General features: G+C 37.1%; 3 protein-coding genes across 3 annotated transcripts; 1 reads left to right on the forward strand and 2 right to left on the reverse strand.

Moving 5' to 3' along the window:
* Positions 1 to 6552: 6552 nt before the first annotated feature.
* LOC117315162 lies at positions 6553 to 17220 on the reverse strand. The gene is made up of 3 exons (XM_033869306.1): positions 16503 to 17220; positions 7085 to 7296; positions 6553 to 6576 (listed from the first exon to the last, which is right to left on the reverse strand). Exons 1-3 carry the CDS (start codon positions 16693 to 16695, stop codon positions 6553 to 6555), a joined length of 429 nt encoding a protein of 142 aa, XP_033725197.1. The 5' UTR covers positions 16696 to 17220.
* Positions 8257 to 10826, forward strand: LOC117315071. The gene is made up of 3 exons (XM_033869210.1): positions 8257 to 8662; positions 9903 to 10121; positions 10464 to 10826. The coding sequence occupies exons 1-3, from the start codon at positions 8439 to 8441 to the stop codon at positions 10627 to 10629; spliced, it is 609 nt and encodes a 202-aa protein (XP_033725101.1). The 5' UTR covers positions 8257 to 8438; the 3' UTR covers positions 10630 to 10826.
* On the reverse strand, positions 9732 to 16468 carry LOC117315067. Its single transcript, XM_033869207.1, has 10 exons — positions 15719 to 16468; positions 15144 to 15239; positions 14519 to 14633; positions 13883 to 14093; positions 12990 to 13518; positions 12500 to 12683; positions 12048 to 12305; positions 11572 to 11743; positions 11176 to 11324; positions 9732 to 10801 (listed from the first exon to the last, which is right to left on the reverse strand). Exons 1-10 carry the CDS (start codon positions 16133 to 16135, stop codon positions 10632 to 10634), a joined length of 2301 nt encoding a protein of 766 aa, XP_033725098.1. The 5' UTR covers positions 16136 to 16468; the 3' UTR covers positions 9732 to 10631.
* Positions 17221 to 17507: the final 287 nt, after the last annotated feature.

Raw genomic sequence — 17507 nt, forward strand, 5'->3', positions numbered from 1 at the left:
TTTAAAGGAATTACCTTTATTTCCCCTATTGGGCCCCGCCCCTTTTGCCCCTCGGGGGTCAGAGCCGCCATTTATGCAAAATCTCTTCCCCTTCCCCCAAGGATGTTTCTGACCAAATTGGGTTCAAATCCATTCATAACTTTATGACAAGTAGAGATTAAGAGGAATTACCTCTATTTTCCATATTTTGCCCCGCCCCTTTAGCCCCTCGGGGGTCAGAATCACCATTTATGCAAAATCTGTTCCTCTTCCCCCAGGGATGTTTCTGACCAAATTTGGTTCAAATCCATTCATAACTTTATGACTAGTAGCGATTTAAAGGAATTACCTTTATTTCCCCTATTGGGCCCCGCCCCTTTGGTCCCTTTTGGGTCAGTCACCATTTATGCAAAATCTGTTCCCCTTCCCCCAAGGATGCTTCTGACCAAATTGGGTTCAAATCCATTCATAACTTTATGACAAGTAGAGATTTAGAGGAATTACCTCTATTTCCCATATTTGGCCCCGCCCCTTTGGCCCCTCGGGGGTCATAATCACCATTTATGCAAAATCTGTTCCCCTTCCCCAAAGGATGTTTCTGACCAAATTGGGTTGAAATCCATTCATAACTTTATGACTAGTAGCGATTTAAAGGAATTACCTCTATTTCCCCTATTGGGCCCCGCCCCTTTGGCCCCTCAGGGGTCAGTCACCATTTATGCAAAATCTGTTCCCATTCTGCTAAGGATGTTTCTGGCCAAATTTGGTCAAAATCCAATAAGAACTTTATGACTAATAGCGATTTGAAGCAAATGTTGACGGACGGACGGACGGACGGACGACGGACGCCGCGCCATGGCATAAGCTCACCGGACCTTCGGTCCAGGTGAGCTAAAAATTAAGCACAAGCCAGTTCTGTTGCCACAGCATCTGGTTGTAAAGGTTCATATCCACTCTCCAATTTGCCTGGACATAACAGGATTGAACAGTCACTTCCAGATGCGTGTCACACCATCAAAGACTTCATACAGAATGTTGTTCACCTGATCACTCGTAAACAAAAAATTAACATAAAGAAAATTTTGGAGGCAGAATCACTTTGTAGACGTGAAAAGTTTAGAGAGAGTCGGCCAGATCAAGATGAATTTGAAGCACATGGATTTGCTGGGAGGAAGACAAAGACTTCTTGAAGAGAGGAAACTCTGATGATTCTGTCAATCACACTTGTATCCTTTCGAAGGAGGAACTTTCTCTTGTGAATGATAGAGGTGGGAAAAGCAGGGTTCCCACAGGATTTGGTTTGAAACCTGGAAGATTTCTTACCAATACATGCTGTCTAAAATCTCATGATTGGAAACAGTTGGGTACACAGGGAATTTTGAAATATTGCCTTAGGAATACTTTGGGCCAAAAGGAGAGACAAACCTTGTTTGATTTAATGGACTGCTTGAGAGATGTTTGTGCTGAAAGTCATGCAGATGATGAAATCACTGCTTTAGAAAAGAGAATTAACAGGGCATTGGCCCTTCTTGAAAGAGACTTTCCGCTTCACCTTCAAAACATCACTACACACTTACTTCACATTTTACCGGGAATAAGAAAGTATGGCCCTATATATGCGACATGGATGTTTGTATTTGAGCACTTCATTTCCTGGATTTGTCGTCGTGCTCTGAACATGCGGTTTCCAGAAGTCTCGGCTATTGAAACATATTTGTTGTTTGAATGGTGCAGTTTTATGGTCACTTCTGGAAAGTTGCCAGCTGATCTGCTCTCTAGCGAGCATTTTCTTGACCAGCAACATAATGATGCTTCGGACATGGATCTAGAAAGCGAGGTACAGGAACGGAATTACATGGGTGGTAAATCTGTGAAGAAAACAATTCAAAATAAAATAGACAAGTTTTTGAGTGCATCATGCAAAAGATGCTCTTTCCAACAGTGTTTTTGTCATAATCATATACACGAAATCACAAAGCGTGTAGTTCCCTACTCCTGTGCAAGAAAAGAAAGACAATCTGCAAAGACAGTGTCTAGCATAATCTGTTGCGAGAAATCCAGAGGATCCCCCGAATCCAAAGAAGAATCTGGGAAATTTCTTTCCATTGGTAAAATTCAGTACTTTGTAAAACATACTGACCATACGTACAATGACTGCAAGATTCCGGTTTATGGTTTATGGAGCGTGCTGAAGATATAAAGAAATATTCAGTAGTTCCCATTAGCGTCCTCTCGAAACCTCTGGTGACAGCCACAGATGAGAATCGGCTTTGGATATGCAACTGTAACAAGATTCCCTTCCAAACTTCTGCATCATAAATAGTTGCAATAAACAGGAAGAATAAAAAAAAATTATGTGCAATTACAACAAAGTGGTCTTTATTTTAATTATGAATTTGGTTAACAATATATTTAGTGTCATTTAATTTGTAGCCATACAGAAAAAATAATAATGGCCGTTAATTTCATAGATAACTTCAATGTGACAGCATATGAACTAGTAATGGCTATTAATTTCTACAGTTAGGCTATTAATTGGCATTAATATATTTTTACTTAATATTTGAAATGGAATTAACAGGGTATGAAAAATTAATGCCAATTAATTTTCACAATCAAACAAAATAATACCAAAATTTCGTATTTTTGAAATGCGAAAAAATAATGGCAATTTTATTTTACATTAATGGGGTTATTGGTTTATTTTGTTTAACGTCCTATTAACATCTAAGGTCATTTAAGGACGGCCTCCCATGCGTGTGGTGAGTGCGTATGTGTGTTTTGGGAGGCTGCGGTATGTTCGTGTTAAGTCTCCTTGTGATAGGCCGGAACTTTTGCCGATTTAAAGTGCTATCACACTGCCGAAGACATCCAGCAGCACACCCCACCCGGTCACATTATACTGACAACGGGCCAACCAGTCGTCCCACATTAATGGGGAACCCAAACGTTAATGACAATTAATTATGGCGAATGCGAACATTAATGGCCATTAATAAGAATTAATGGATTTACATTGGGAAATTAACGACAGTTTGATGGGTGATTCTTCATTCTATAAGGAATTAATGGCAACTTAATGGCATTTACTAATGGCCATTAATAAACCATTGACAAGAATTAATGGCATGCATTAACAGGTTTGCGGTATATTAATAGGAAATTAATGAAAAATTAATGGAATGTTACTGGTATGTACAAACAGTAGTGTAAGTTCGTTTTGAAAACAAAATCTAACTGATACGACTTTCTTCAGAGAAAATGCATAGGCTACCGGCTGATTAAATATTTATTTGAAATAATCCCAGTTGTTGATTGGGATGTGCATTTGTAGATATTTAGGGAAAATATCATTTGATCTGAATATTATGAAAACTGAATACAAATCCATGCGCAGGATACACGTGCGCATATCAGGTTACACACTTGTATGATACGAATCATTTGTACTTTTTCTTGATTTTGAAATGAATTTCATAGAAATGTATTTTGAAGTACATACTGAAAATGTGCGAAATTACGTACCCCCACTCTAGCCTACAGTAGACTAGTAGTAGCAGGCATGAGAGCAAGGCCTATAGTTAATTCCTCACATTTAAAATTCTTCTCGGATGACTCAAATTTGTATTTTGCATGAACTTTTAAAAGTTTAAATAACAACCTATGTAGTGGTTGATTAAATTTAATTTTGATTTTGAAATTTCTTCGCAAGAGCACAGAATGAAATTTGCAACACTCGCTGTATCCAAGGCTGTTCTTAATAAAACTGAAATATATTTTACTCGATTTGATGACAAATAGTAGATCTACCCCTAGACTAACAAGTAATATTTTTAAATTCAAGTTTCAACCACAGGGGCACATTACAATTAGCATGTATGTATAAAACGTATGGTAGACTATAGTACTAATATTAATACCTGGCCTCCTATGGCTCTGCCCCTGTCGGCCCAGTATAAAAAAATAGGGAGATTATACATTTTATGTATACATTTTTATTGTAACAATGATGTGTCCACTGTTTCATGATCAGCCTGCCTATATTATTAATTTATGCATCATGATATAGTTTATAGTAATTAATGATCATAGATAAACATATGTATGGTCATAGGTTTTGTTTCGTTCTAAATTTGTTCTGCTTTGTTTCTTCTCAGACAATGACATATCTACCAAGCAATTGCTGCAGTTTTTTAATGATGTTCTGGCCATCCGAAAATTTCAGAGGGAAAGTACAGCCAGTGGTAGTCGCAATGATGAATCTGGAGAACAAAGTACATCTGATGAATCTGCAGACATGTATTCTGCCAGTGGAGAACAATCGACAGCCGATGAATCTGAAGACCTGTATATATATTCTGCCAGTGAAATGCTGCAGAAAAAACTGAGGCGAGGAATACCTTCTAGTGTACAAACGAATTTCAGTCATCTTATGAAAGATGCTGCTGGGATATGGAAATCTGCTCCCCCTTTATCCCAAATATCAGCAGGAAGGAAAAAATCTTTCTTGACAACATCCTAAAACGTGAGTATAAACATCCATTTGCCAGTAGATTCCTCCGATGGAGCACAATAAATGAAAGTGACCATGGCCGACAAGGTCAAATATGTTTTTACAACACTACAGTTGTGGGAATATTTTCAGCTTAATTTAAGTGGTGACTTTAACCTATATGTCAGGTATTGTAGATTGTCATTAGACTTGTTACAATGTGCTGTATGATAAAGACTCACATAGTAATATATAAATAATGATAATATAGAAATATTTATAACATGTATAATTCGTATCCAATTATGTAAATACTTGAGTTTGGTTTGGTTTATTTTGTTTAACGTCCTATTAACATCTAAGGTCATTTAAGGACGGCCTCCCGTGTGTGCGACATGCATGCGTGTGGTGAGTGCGTATGTGTGTTTTGGGAGGCTGCTGTATGTTCGTGTTATGTCTCCTTGTGATAGGCCGGAACTTTTGCCGATTTATAGTGCTACCCTCACTAAAGCATACTGCCGAAGACACCCAGCAGCACACCCCACCCGGTCACATTATACTGACAACGGGCGAACCAGTCGTCCCACTCCAAATATGCTGAGCGCTAAGCAGGAGTAGCAACTACCATTTTTAAAGACTCTGGTATGTCTCGGCTAGGGGACAGAACCCAAAGCCTTCCTCACAGGGGCGAACGCTCAACTAAAGGCCACAAGTGAGGCATTGTCAAGGGAGACATTAGGAAGAAGAAAGTTGTTAAGAAGAAGAGAAAATGATAAGATCCCAAATTTAGTCGCCTCTTACGATCATGCAATGGGGGCAGAAGGTACACTTATGTAAATACATTGCGATCCAGGTGTTCATATCATCTTATAGACGACTTTTACAATGATCATGTCGGGGTATCGGGCCGACCATCACTGTGCCATTGAAACGTTCTTTTTTAAGAAGTCCGATGTGGCGCAGCGGTATAAGCTGTGGGTATTTCTGGTTAGGCGATTGGGTGCCTTAGATCGTGAGTTAGAGGCCCGGTCAGGGCACGAGTCAAGAAGTGGTCTTCCTTCGTCATTTGTCTTGCTAAGTTATATATCTATTTATTAGCACAGTGATCATATACGTCATTTGTGTTGCTAAGTTAGAAATATAGATATCTATTTATTACCACAATGTATCATATAAACTATGTGTTGGTGATCCGAAGATATAGATTTGAATTTCCTCTCGTAGTTGTATCGAGAGAAATATATATATATAGTAGATATCATCACATAACTGGCCAATCCATCTACGTTGCCGAGCTGGTCGGATGGCACACGTATTCCCGATGATATTAGCTGTTAAATAAAATAAATGAATCAATGTTTCTGAGAAAGACGTATTTGGTGCTAAACAAGTCGAAAACATTTAACACTGGGTGCTGTGAACAATTAAAGGCCGAAGTATGTTGCGAGGACAGCCATCTACACTCCATGAAGTACCATATGATTAATGAACAGTGCTCGATCCTATAAAAATGTGCCGTCTATGCCTACTGCAGACGTATAGAAACATCCTTACTATGACGTCTGGATATCCCTTTCAAAGTTGACTGGTCAAGTGCATGTTGCTGACTATCCCTGTCCTGCTAGGTAAATTTTTATTGCATTAAAATTGTCAGGTTGATTTCGAGTTTAATTGATGAACAAAATGTTGCTTTTTAAGTTTGGTCAAATACTGTACCCAATATTTATTATTATATTTGTTTACCTTGATAGTAAATTTATACTGTTTTGACTAACAAAAAAATATGAAAATTTACATTTCAAATCTATCAATCATCAATAAGATTAGATTGTTATGATATATATATATATATTTATTAACTTATTGAGATGTATAATAATGTAATAAATCTCTTTTTTTGTTTCAGAAATGGTGAATCATGCAACAATATTGCTGGGTTTTTATGTGCCCTGGTGGATATTTCAACTAAAAACACACCTGGATATTTGGCCGCCACATATAAACCATGCAAGTGCAATCAAAAATGCAAATGGAAGCTTTCACATAAAGAAGCAGTGTGCATAGTCCGGAAATGGTCAACTCTAGCTATGTGGAATACAGGCCAGCTGGGAATAAATCCGCATTAAACAGAAGCGTGTTTTATCAAAAGTTGAGGGGCATCAGCCCAAATTCTAGATACTTGAAATTATTTCCAAGGCCCGAAGTTCATGTGTCATCACTGAAACAGTGTTGTATCCCTTAACCAGAATTCAATTATTGTGACCATGTCAATTTGTTATCAGATTACTGCCATGCAGAGTTTGACGGATACATTCCAAATTAAAATTTTGATCCCAGTGTTTTTGAAAATGTAACCAAGGAACAGTCATAAAATGTTTGGAGCCAAGGCAAAATGTACAGACATGTAAGATTTGGTGTGGTATACTAGTATTTTGTTTTATGTCCTATTCATAGCCAGGGTCATTTAAGGAAGTGCCAGGTTTTCGAGGTGGAGGAAAGCTGGAGTACAGGGAGAAAAACCACCGACCTACGGTCAGTTCCTGACAACTGTCCCACATAGGTTTCGAACTCGCAACCCAGAGGTGGAGGGCTAGTGATAAAGTGTCGGGGCACCTTAAGCACTCTCGGCCACCGTGGCCCCCAAACATGTAAGACATATATAAGAGAGAACCTATGGAATTTTTCAACTATATTTGTCAAAAGACAGGAAATTGATACCTGACTATATGCCTGGGCAGCTGTAGCTTCAGATTCAATTCCTCTTTTCATAGCTGCGGACTGGTAACTCCTTGCTGACTTCAGTCTTTCGGCTAGTTTTTGACCATCTGAAAAAGTGACAGTTGACTAAGACATTATAATTAACAAAATTTGCATTTAGATATATACTTGAAGACTGTGGCAAATATTTTAATGCATATAAATTCATCAAAAGTTCCAGTGCTACTGCTAACATAAAACAGTTGTTTACATATATGCTGAAATAATATATGCACATTAAATATAGTTATTCTAAAGTCAGATGGGGTAATATTAAAATAACGAAACAGGAAATTAAAACTATACTCTAGATCTACCACCACTTCACAGAAACGTACCTATGACTAGTTTTTTTTTCTCTTGTTGTTCTAACTACATTAAGTATTAAAGGGGGTGTAACCATATATATTTAACCCTTTACATTTGGTTTGATTTGGTTTATTTTGTTTAACGTCCTATTAACAGCTAGGGTCATTTAAGGACGGCCTCCCGTGCGTGGGACATGCATGCGTGTGGTGAGTGCGTATGTGTGTTTTGGGAGGCTGCGGTATGTTCGTGTTAAGTCTCCTTGTGATAGGCCGGAACTTTTGCCGATTTATAGTGCTACCTCACTGAAGCATACTGCCGAAGACACCCAGCAGCACACCCCACCCGGTCACATTATACTGACAACGGGCGAACCAGTCGTCCCACTCCAAATATGCTGAGCGCTAAGCAGGAGTAGAAACTACCATTTTTAAAGACTCTGGTATGTCTCGGCTAGGGGACAGAACCCAAAGCCTTCCTCACAGCAGCGAACGCTCAACTAAATCCAAAAGTGAGGCATTGTCAAGGGAGACATTAGGAAGAAGAAAGTTGTTAAGAAAGAAGAGAAAAGATAAGATCCCAAATTTAGTCGCCTCTTACGATATCATGTAATGGGGGCAGCAGGTACAATTCTTACGCCCTGCCCTTTACAAAGTTGCCAGGTGCAAATGATGGATTTTTAAAGTGTTAGTGTATCGCAGAATAATAAAAAAAAAAGTCAACAATGTATCATGATCTCAATACAAAAATGTCGAAAACCGCATGAAAATTGACCCACTGTGGACGACGGTATAGCCTGTCAATCATCGCTGTTTGCACCTGTCGGTAAAAGCCAATCAGGACGTGGCTAATATGTGTGTAGTCGTACACACGGAATCGTGACGTCACAAGGTGAACACTCAAGATGGAAGCTTACAGCGATTACACTAGCGACGGGTCAGAAGCAAGATGCGATTCATTTTCCGATACAGATTGTGATTTGAATATGGGATATTCCTCTTCGGATGTCGAACCAGACCATTCAGAAGGGATACGACCGTATCAGTTTGAACCAGAAGTTGGAAGCGACGAAGATCTCGAGAATGATCCGCAACCGGCAACCGAAGACCGCTTGGGGTCGACCGACTGGTAAGCCATACAATGTCGAATTAGTTCTTTATGAATATAGAATGCATATTGAAATTTCATGTTTTGATTTATTTGTCTCTTTTCGTTAATGTGTAAGACATCGAAGCATATGGTATATTTACGGTCGATTATTCATATTCGACAGGTTACAGGGAAATGAACAGGACATTTATAAATCGGTCACGTTATAGGCCTATTTTGACGAAATTTCAATGATTTTGTACGCCTTCAAATTTGCTTTTCTTATCCTAAATTAGACTCTTTTTAAACTTCGGAAAACACCACCATTTCGCATAGGAATTACCGCACCTATATATATATATCACGGCAGAGACGTATATACAAGTCTCTGATCACGGCAAACAAATATTGGTAGTTCTCCGTGGTCGACTATAAATTGGCTGGCGTGGTAACTTTAGTAAGCACGATATAAAAAACAGATTCGAACTACAAAAATATATATAAACGTTCATTTGTTTTTCCAGTTGTCATCAGTATAGGGACATAATTTTCTGTCTATGAGAATATGTATAAAATACCCTCTAAACAACAGGTACAGTCTTTCCTCAATCTAATTCTATATAATCATACCATTTAAACGTTTTTCCTGATGTTGTTAAGCCAATTTCATCAAAAGTTTTTACGCTGAAAGATAGTATATTTACTACATGAATTTTCGCTATATGATTTTTTATATATGTGTATAAATGATGAAGGTGCCACGGGTTTAATTTTAATTTTGTTGCTAATTGTATTTCTTTTCATAAGGGATGTATGTGTAAATAGTAATTTACATGGGGATTTTCTATGTTTTTTCTTTATCGACACCCAAAACATCAATTATACAATCATGAATGAACTCAGGGGGGGTAATTGAAAAAAGTTGAAATACAAAGAAATTATAGTAAAATTAAATTTTGCGTAAAGACTTCTGACCAAAAGTGTAGTGATCATTTCATCTAATGGATATGATATATAGACAATGTTTGTCAGTCTATCTCCAACTTCAGCTCTGATAATATTATGTGACAAAACTAATGCCAAGGGAAAATAAAACAAAAACAAAGAATATCGATTTGTTGTCATATTTATGTTTCCATTGTTGTGACAGTTAACCTGCACTATAAAGCACCAATTTAGTTACAAATATTAAAAACCTCATTGGCCTGTATACATTACACATTACAATTTTCATATACAATATATTTTGACACTTATTGAAGATAAATTTCATTTATAGGTGCCAATGTGAAAACTGTCACGAGATGCCAACAGCTACAGAATGCATCTGCTGTGCTGAAATATTGCAGATTCAACACATCAGAGGCGAAATCCCAGATTTGAAATGTATCACACAACATCCTGGATTTGCTCCAGTCTGCCTAAATGTCTTTGTGCTACGAACAGCATACCATGCATTTAGACAACACCACAATGGCAACATACCAGAAAGTCCAGCGTAAGTAGCTATCACTTCATGATCATCTGTTATAAACAGTATCATGCTCGCAAATATTAAGTTAATAAAAATATAGCACTTGTATTTCCTTGGCCATGTTCATTAGTTGGTTGATTCCAAAACATAAGACATGACACCCCAAACTATCTTGAAAAACACTGGAGCCCACCACTAGCACCCAATGAAAATTATATCATTGATCTACTGCAGTAAAATTTTACACTACTTTAGTATGAAATATTTAACTAATTCAGTGATTTTAACAAACAAACTAATACTGATGCTATCAGTCTAAAGTACAATTTTGTACACCTATATAATATGTGTCTATTTTTTTCCTAGGCGATATAGGTACACCGCATACAGACAGCTTGTTCGATGGTGTTGGGGTTTTCTTGGGAGGAATGTTCGAGTCCCACTTCCTGCCTGTGCAGTGCACGTCATAAGACAGACTTTTCCATGTCCTGAAGGAGAAATAGTGACTGGCTTCAACTATGGTGATGAGTGACTTCATTCACAACAGAAACGGGACTGTAGTGAAGCAATAGCTTCCTGTTTTGATGGACGGCAAAATGTACTGCATAATGCAGGAGGCGGATCCATAAGGCTGTCCTGTGAGTTCTTCATGGTAGTGGTTTTTACCCTTTCCAGTGTGCTTTGTAATAGCTCATGAACGTAACCTGTGAATAAAGATGGGTAAAGAATTAAGATTGTTTCATCATTTGTTTAGTGCCCAATGATAAAAAAACTCCATTGTCACATAAAGAAAATTGTATATTGATGCATTTGGTTGCAGATTATGGTAAAAGAGAAAAACAGAGATACAAAAATAAATTTGCAATCGGTGTAACATAACCAAACTAATTAATAGAGCCCAGTATAGCAATACATTTCCCACCTGTTACATATTGTTTGAATTCTGAACAACATTGCTTCAAGTAAAAGCTAAATGTTTCATCAGTTTTTTTAAAAGATGCCAGATTTGACTGTGACCTTTGAATAAAATGACCTTGACATTTGACCTCCATTAGTATTTGTGTGTCCATATACTTACTGTATGTTGGCTCTGTCTTCACTTCACGGACAGTGTATCCTCCTTTCTTGTGTTTGGGGAAAACAATATTAATGCGTGTAGCACCATCTTTGGTGACAGCAGAGTCCCTCCCTCCATTTTCATTAAAATGAAGTGCAGCAAGTAGAAGTCTGCAAGATTAAAATATGAATGCAAATTTGATGATTACACTAGAGGAGGTTTCATTTTTATGTCACAAAGAATGAAGATTATGTTTTCTTTCTTTATTGCAGATGCAATTTGACTTTGATTTTCTATAACACAATTTTTTTTTCTGATATGATTTATTAGTGGTATTTATGTAGAATGTCACATGAAAGATCATGTTCCTGTAGTGATTTACGGATGAAAGTATTGTACAACAAATGTCAACCTTACCTGCACACCATTCCGTAATAGGAGAATCCGTGCATTTTTGGTGCGAAATGGTTGATTACAGAATGGTAACCTTCTAACTCTGATGTTTGCTGGTTGGTGGAAAGCATGGGGATGTCAATTTTCATCTGACGGTTCCCCAGGATTGGCAGCAACTTCTCCAAACTTTTAGTTCCTGTAAAAATAGATCATTTGATTTTTGGATTTTTAAACAAAATTCTAATAACAACAATAATCAATGCAAACAAGAAAGGAAGGTATCCAATTTTCATCATAATTGACTTGAAAGTGCAATTGTGTAATCTGTATATATTTATCCATGCACACAGGTAATTTTCTTGTCATATAAAGGTAAGACCATTAAAATATATCAATCCTGAATTATAAATGCTTTCAACAGGCTGTTCCATATGATAAAAAAAATGTCCATTAGATAATAACAATGCAAAATGCACTAATTTCTTAAACATCATTCATACCTGGCTTCAGCCACCTCTTCCTTCTTTCCTGTCCTGCGAGATCTGGATGCAGACATTTTGGAAATAGCTGACCATGACCCTCGTGGATATTTTGGATGTGGTTCTCTAATGAACGCCACTTCTGCATCATCAGATCTGCATCTGCATCAGGTGTAGATGCAGCAACCCAGTACAGATGATTGGTGATGCTCTTGATCCAACTGCTGAGCTCCCCACAGTCCTTCTCCTTTGAAAGAGCCAATACTTTCTTCTTTAGTCCTGAAAACAATTATATAGAAAAAATTAGAAACTGTTGTCTATCGTGTTATTATATGGCTATGTTATAATTATAATATTGTAAAACAACTTTGAAAATAATGTCTTCATTCAACCAGCCCTGTCTTACTGCAATTTATTTCGATGTAAAATATATTTAGACAATACACATTTCAACACAATTATGTCACAATTACCTTTAGCAACATGCCACACATCAACACAGTGCTTGGTGTCAGTCATATTTTCCCTCACCCATTTACGTATTTGGACGTGGCGGTCAGTGACAATGGTGTCGATTTCTATGAAATTTTTTAGGAAAGCCATGCTGCGCGATAGTCCCTCCTTCTCCATGTGGCAGCTGCTTTGCACTTCATTACTCTACAAAACATATGTGAAATGAATTACATCCAATTTATTTGCTATATCTGGCTATTATCTGCAGACTAATTTGATTTATCTACAGACTCCTTAGAAACACTGCACTGTTTCAGAGCCTATTTAATTCAGCAAACTTTATAAACTTTTTCAGGGTAATGAAGAAATAACCTTAATTTTCAAACCAATGAAATCAAGTGATACCGATGGAATACAATTATTATTGACTGTTGTGGTAATTATTTTGGTTATATTGGTAAGAGGTGTCCTTTGAGAACAACTTCTCTGAATATCAAGTCATATGTTTACCTGCACAAGTTGAACATCAATGACTTGTCCTTTGTCCAAATCCATGACAGAGTAGCTGCCAAATTTTGCAGAGTGACCTGGTGTGTCACATCGTCCATCTCCGCCAATGCATATCGGACGACCATTTCTTCCGGCTTCCTCAAGGTACATCCTCTGACGTTCTTTCCAGAAGTCCACAATGGCTGGCTGTAGGTAGGATTTCTGGTGCTTCATGAAAGTCTCCTTTGATATTGATGGCAAGTTCATAAACTGAAAGATCCTAAGCGTCTTAGCTGGTAGAGCCCCAGAGAAAAGGATCCCACAGGACATTTTTAGGTTACCCAACGGAATACTCCCTACCATTGGCTGGCTGTTCCACACTCTGTTGTGACCACAAACACCACAGTCCTGTTCAATTTTGATCAATGTTCCCATTGAATGAGTTATGTTTCCCAGTGATGGTGATGAACACAGTGGACAAGCTCTGAATAGGTCCATTAACCTGTTCTCACTGACAATGAACATCCTTTCATCCTCTAGATCTTGAGCCCTATAATTAGAAAATGAAATTACTGAAAAGGATTCAAAATATGTGCCCATCCCATTTCACATCCAATAAAAATAGCGAAAAATTATACGAAACTGAGCAACAAGTGAAGACCAAATAAATCTTATAGAAATTGACATCACTATTTGTTTGTACCATACAAATTCCCCTGATTTTTTTTGAATGGAGAAAATTGCTAACACTCTCGTCTAATTTGCATATGCAAAATTAATTGACCTTATAAAACAAATTAAAAATGACAATCTATTTACACCATTCCTTGATAGGAATTAATATGTAAGAAGCAATTATATCAATTAAAATAAATCTTGCACAATCCGGGATATTCATTAACCAGTTTTATTACCTGTCTTCATTTAAATAATCAGAGCCTTCTGATTCTGAGTCTGATGGCTGGTAGTCGGAGTCGTCATGGTCCATACAGTGGTCTGAAGAAACCCAAGACTGGTTTAGGTCTTCTGATGGTAAAACTACAGATTTCACTGCTGGCACCTTCAAAATATCACATTGGACTTCTGCATCTTTCATCTTTGGCTGTGATTTAGGAGTCTGGCATCCTGTGAAAAAAATGTGTTTCTCTATATATACATGTATATATATATATATATACTCATGATTATCTCCCATTTCTAGTGCTAAGCCATTATTGATGACGTCATGTTGCGTTACTTATAATCACTAAGCTCCAACCACATTGGTAACATCTCGGCTTATTGAAGCAAGATATATAGCATTTGGAAATTGAAAATTAACCAAAAATAAAATTCCAACAAAAGATCCTAGGTTATTGTCAAAATGAAACAGTCGGTGCATATGTACATTAGCCAAAGGACTATTTAATTAGGAATAAAAAATTTGCTTTATTTAAAATTCATTCTTTCAATATTTAAAAAAAAATGAATTTTATTCATTCCTGAAATAATTTTCATAATTAAAAGTACTGATAAGAACTCTTTTCAGAATTCAGATACTGATGTCTTACCCTTTTCCTTTGTGTGAGGCGTGACCTGAATGCGTACAGCTCTTGCATTTGGTTTCATCAGTGACAATTGCGTTCCACAGGTTTTTGTGGTCGCCTTCATTATTACTGTTGGGGTCTGAAAGAAATAAAAACAAAAATATAATAATTTCTCAAGAGTTTTGATTGCACGGTAGATTTTTATATGTGGCATGGATATATAGTATTTAAATGGACATCTTATTGATCAACGACTAAGGTCATAAGATAATAACAATGGGCCCCTGTATACAAAGTGTATGTATTTTGAGATACTGTGGTTTGTTCAAATTTTTTTGTAACATTATTATGAGAATAATGATGAAAACAGTTTGATTTGCTGTGTGTTATTAGTTTGATATTTAACACATATTCTGCATAACACCATAATTAGAGTAGTTTTGAAATGCTTACAGTTTACTAGATACAGCTCTTTTAAAATAAATTGTTGATAATGTAAACAATAACTAAGGATTCTGCATTAAAATTTACTGTAGACGTGTTATATTATCTAATCTGAATAGCTGCTGCAAAACAGTTTCCTAACCTTGTCTCGCACACACACACTAAACTGTATTTCCTGAATACATGTATCTACCATGATCTGTACCTCAATTACTGTAGGAAAAGTGTCCTCTTGGTCTGTATCCATGGAGCATGGTTCCTCTATATCTGTTATGGGACATTCCATGATCTTGTTGATAATCTGTAAAATAGGAAAAGAATATAGATCTACCCATTGATATTGGTTTTTTTTAACTGATAAAATTACAGGTAATTTATTTTATCAGTTATACCCATTGTCTCTACTATAAATGAAATAATGTCAGTCATTTTTACATGATCATGAATCTTGAACAGCCATTTTAAATAATTCTGAAATGGTGAGACATTTACATTTAATTTAATTCTGTTTTATAAATATTGCAACTCAAATAGTTTAAAAAAACTAATTATAGATTTTTTTACATGTTACAATACTTTTAAAAAAATGCATGACATATTGCATAGAATATATATTTGTTCGTAAAGTATTGAAAAATGAGTGGAAGATCTAGGCCAACAGCACTCGGTCTACATACGGTCTAGCTAAAGGGCCTATAAAAAGTACACGGCCCCAAAACATTTGTGATAATATGCATGGGCGACGACAGTGGCCTTTCGACATACTCCAATGGTACATACCCGTCTATTTTCCCGTTTCACGAATGCCGATCTTGGCGTTTTTGACTTTGGGGTTGATGCACATAACGGTGTCAACAGCACAGGCTCAGCAGCTGGCCCCGGGGATTCAACCTGGATCGTTGGGATGGCATCGGGGTTGAGTTTCTTTTTCTTAGGAGGAGTTCGTCCAAGGGATTGAAGAATTGAATACTTCTGGGGATATGCTCCAATGTCGAAGTGTTTTTCACAAACAGCCGAGTATTTTGTTGGTCCATCCCACTTGTCTCTTTTCTTCTTCACAAAGTTGGTCCATTTCTTGCACATCTCGGGTCTGTCCAGCGGAAACAAATGCAGCGCAACTCCATCGCCGTACGTATTTGAACAACCATATACCATACACCGCTTACCTACACTCCGCTTCTTAATAACATCTGACATTGTTCTAAAATCACAACCTGATCACATTAAACGCCGTGTCGAATTTAGTCTGCTCTTCTCGCTTCGAGTATAAAAATCAATATGGCCGGCCGTATACAGATCGAATGTTCACTTTGTGACGTCACAGATTTCTGTGTACCCGAAACGGAGCGGGTGCGTAGTCCGTACAGGTGTGTTTTTGAAACAACATCAAATATCTCGATAAATATCAACTTTTCGAATTTCGCACTTGCTGTAACGATTTTATTATTTTCTATATATTTTAAATAACAAAAATACCCCAGTGTTACACTGACACTTTAAATACAAATCTGTATTAACATGGCATTTGCATACACATCACCAGGTAAACAAATAAGTCATATACCTGCACGCCTTTTAGCTATTTCCCCTGCATTGAATGCAGTTATCCTTTCACTTCTAAGTTTGTGCCACATTGGATCCCTAGACTGGCTGCGGGTGCTCTCCTCTATTTCTACACATTCTAACTCGGTAACTGTCAGTGACTGAAACTGTTTTTCTTGTTGTTCCTGCAGTACAAAGGGCACATTTGTTTTCATGACATTCTTTGTGGGTAATCTGGGAAAGTCATTTATATCAAGTAAATTTAAAACAGTCAGTTGATTTCTTCTGCTGGTAGCTAATGACACTTCCTTTAGGGAAATTGCCAAACTTTGTGAGCACCCTGTCTGATGAAACTGAATTTGAGGCTACAGTAGGAAAAAGAATGTCCATTTCTCCTATTTCATTAATGAAACTCTCCATGTTAAAACACTCATCGGTAGTAATTGGGTTGTATAAAGTTGACCTTATGCCTTGAGTAGCCCTCCGTGGATCCTGTCTGTCGTAGCCCTGAACAACTATGTTGTCAATCTGATCTCCCTTCAGCTTCTCTCCACGTGGAACATGCCAGGTCTGAGGAAGTGAAGTCTTGGCAATATCAGTTGGTATGAGGGTAAACGTCCGCTGTTTGTAATGTCAGCTGATAAAGTAAAGCAATAACATGCCCACAGTGTCCACTTTTTCCAATAGTACAAGAAAATAATGCATATTCCACTTTGTCATTGTTGATGAGAATCTGAAAAATATGAACATAAATATATATTAGTGTATATATGGTTTAGAAGCCGAGATTTTTAGCCTGACTATATTGTTGAAGATTGTATGCTAACCTCGCATCTCTAGTTGTACATTTTTTTGTTACTTGCATTGATCGCCATCAAACAAAGTGAACGATGGGCTGTGCAATGGGCTTTGTGTTTACACAAAATAAATGATTAATCCTTAAATAATTAATATTGAATCATCCAATTACAGGCACTTGCATCTGGTGATTAAAAAAACCAATATCTGTCCCATACTATATATGTAT

Source organism: Pecten maximus, chromosome 17 (assembly GCF_902652985.1).
Source record: "Pecten maximus chromosome 17, xPecMax1.1, whole genome shotgun sequence".
Lineage (NCBI taxonomy): Eukaryota > Metazoa > Mollusca > Bivalvia > Pectinida > Pectinidae > Pecten > Pecten maximus.

Bases quoted from the DNA above. Each gene is read 5' to 3' on its own strand.
- LOC117315071 (XM_033869210.1), top strand. From the start codon at position 8,439: ATGGAAGCTTACAGCGATTACACTAGCGACGGGTCAGAAGCAAGATGC. The intron at 8,663-9,902 runs GTAAGCCATACA...TTTCATTTATAG, and splicing joins CGCTTGGGGTCGACCGACTG to GTGCCAATGTGAAAACTGTC. The intron at 10,122-10,463 runs GTAAGTAGCTAT...TTTTTTTCCTAG, and splicing joins AACATACCAGAAAGTCCAGC to GCGATATAGGTACACCGCAT.
- LOC117315067 (XM_033869207.1), bottom strand. From the start codon at position 16,135: ATGTCAGATGTTATTAAGAAGCGGAGTGTAGGTAAGCGGTGTATGGTA. The intron at 12,684-12,989 runs GTAAACATATGA...TATGTTTTGTAG, and splicing joins TTGATGTTCAACTTGTGCAG to AGTAATGAAGTGCAAAGCAG. The intron at 12,306-12,499 runs GTAATTGTGACA...AATTGTTTTCAG, and splicing joins TGTGTGGCATGTTGCTAAAG to GACTAAAGAAGAAAGTATTG.
- LOC117315162 (XM_033869306.1), bottom strand. From the start codon at position 16,695: ATGAAAACAAATGTGCCCTTTGTACTGCAGGAACAACAAGAAAAACAG. The intron at 7,297-16,502 runs GTATATGACTTA...TCACTTTTTCAG, and splicing joins AATAGCTAAAAGGCGTGCAG to ATGGTCAAAAACTAGCCGAA. The intron at 6,577-7,084 runs GTGCCCCGACAC...ATTTATTCCCAG, and splicing joins GGTGGCCGAGAGTGCTTAAG to CTGGCCTGTATTCCACATAG.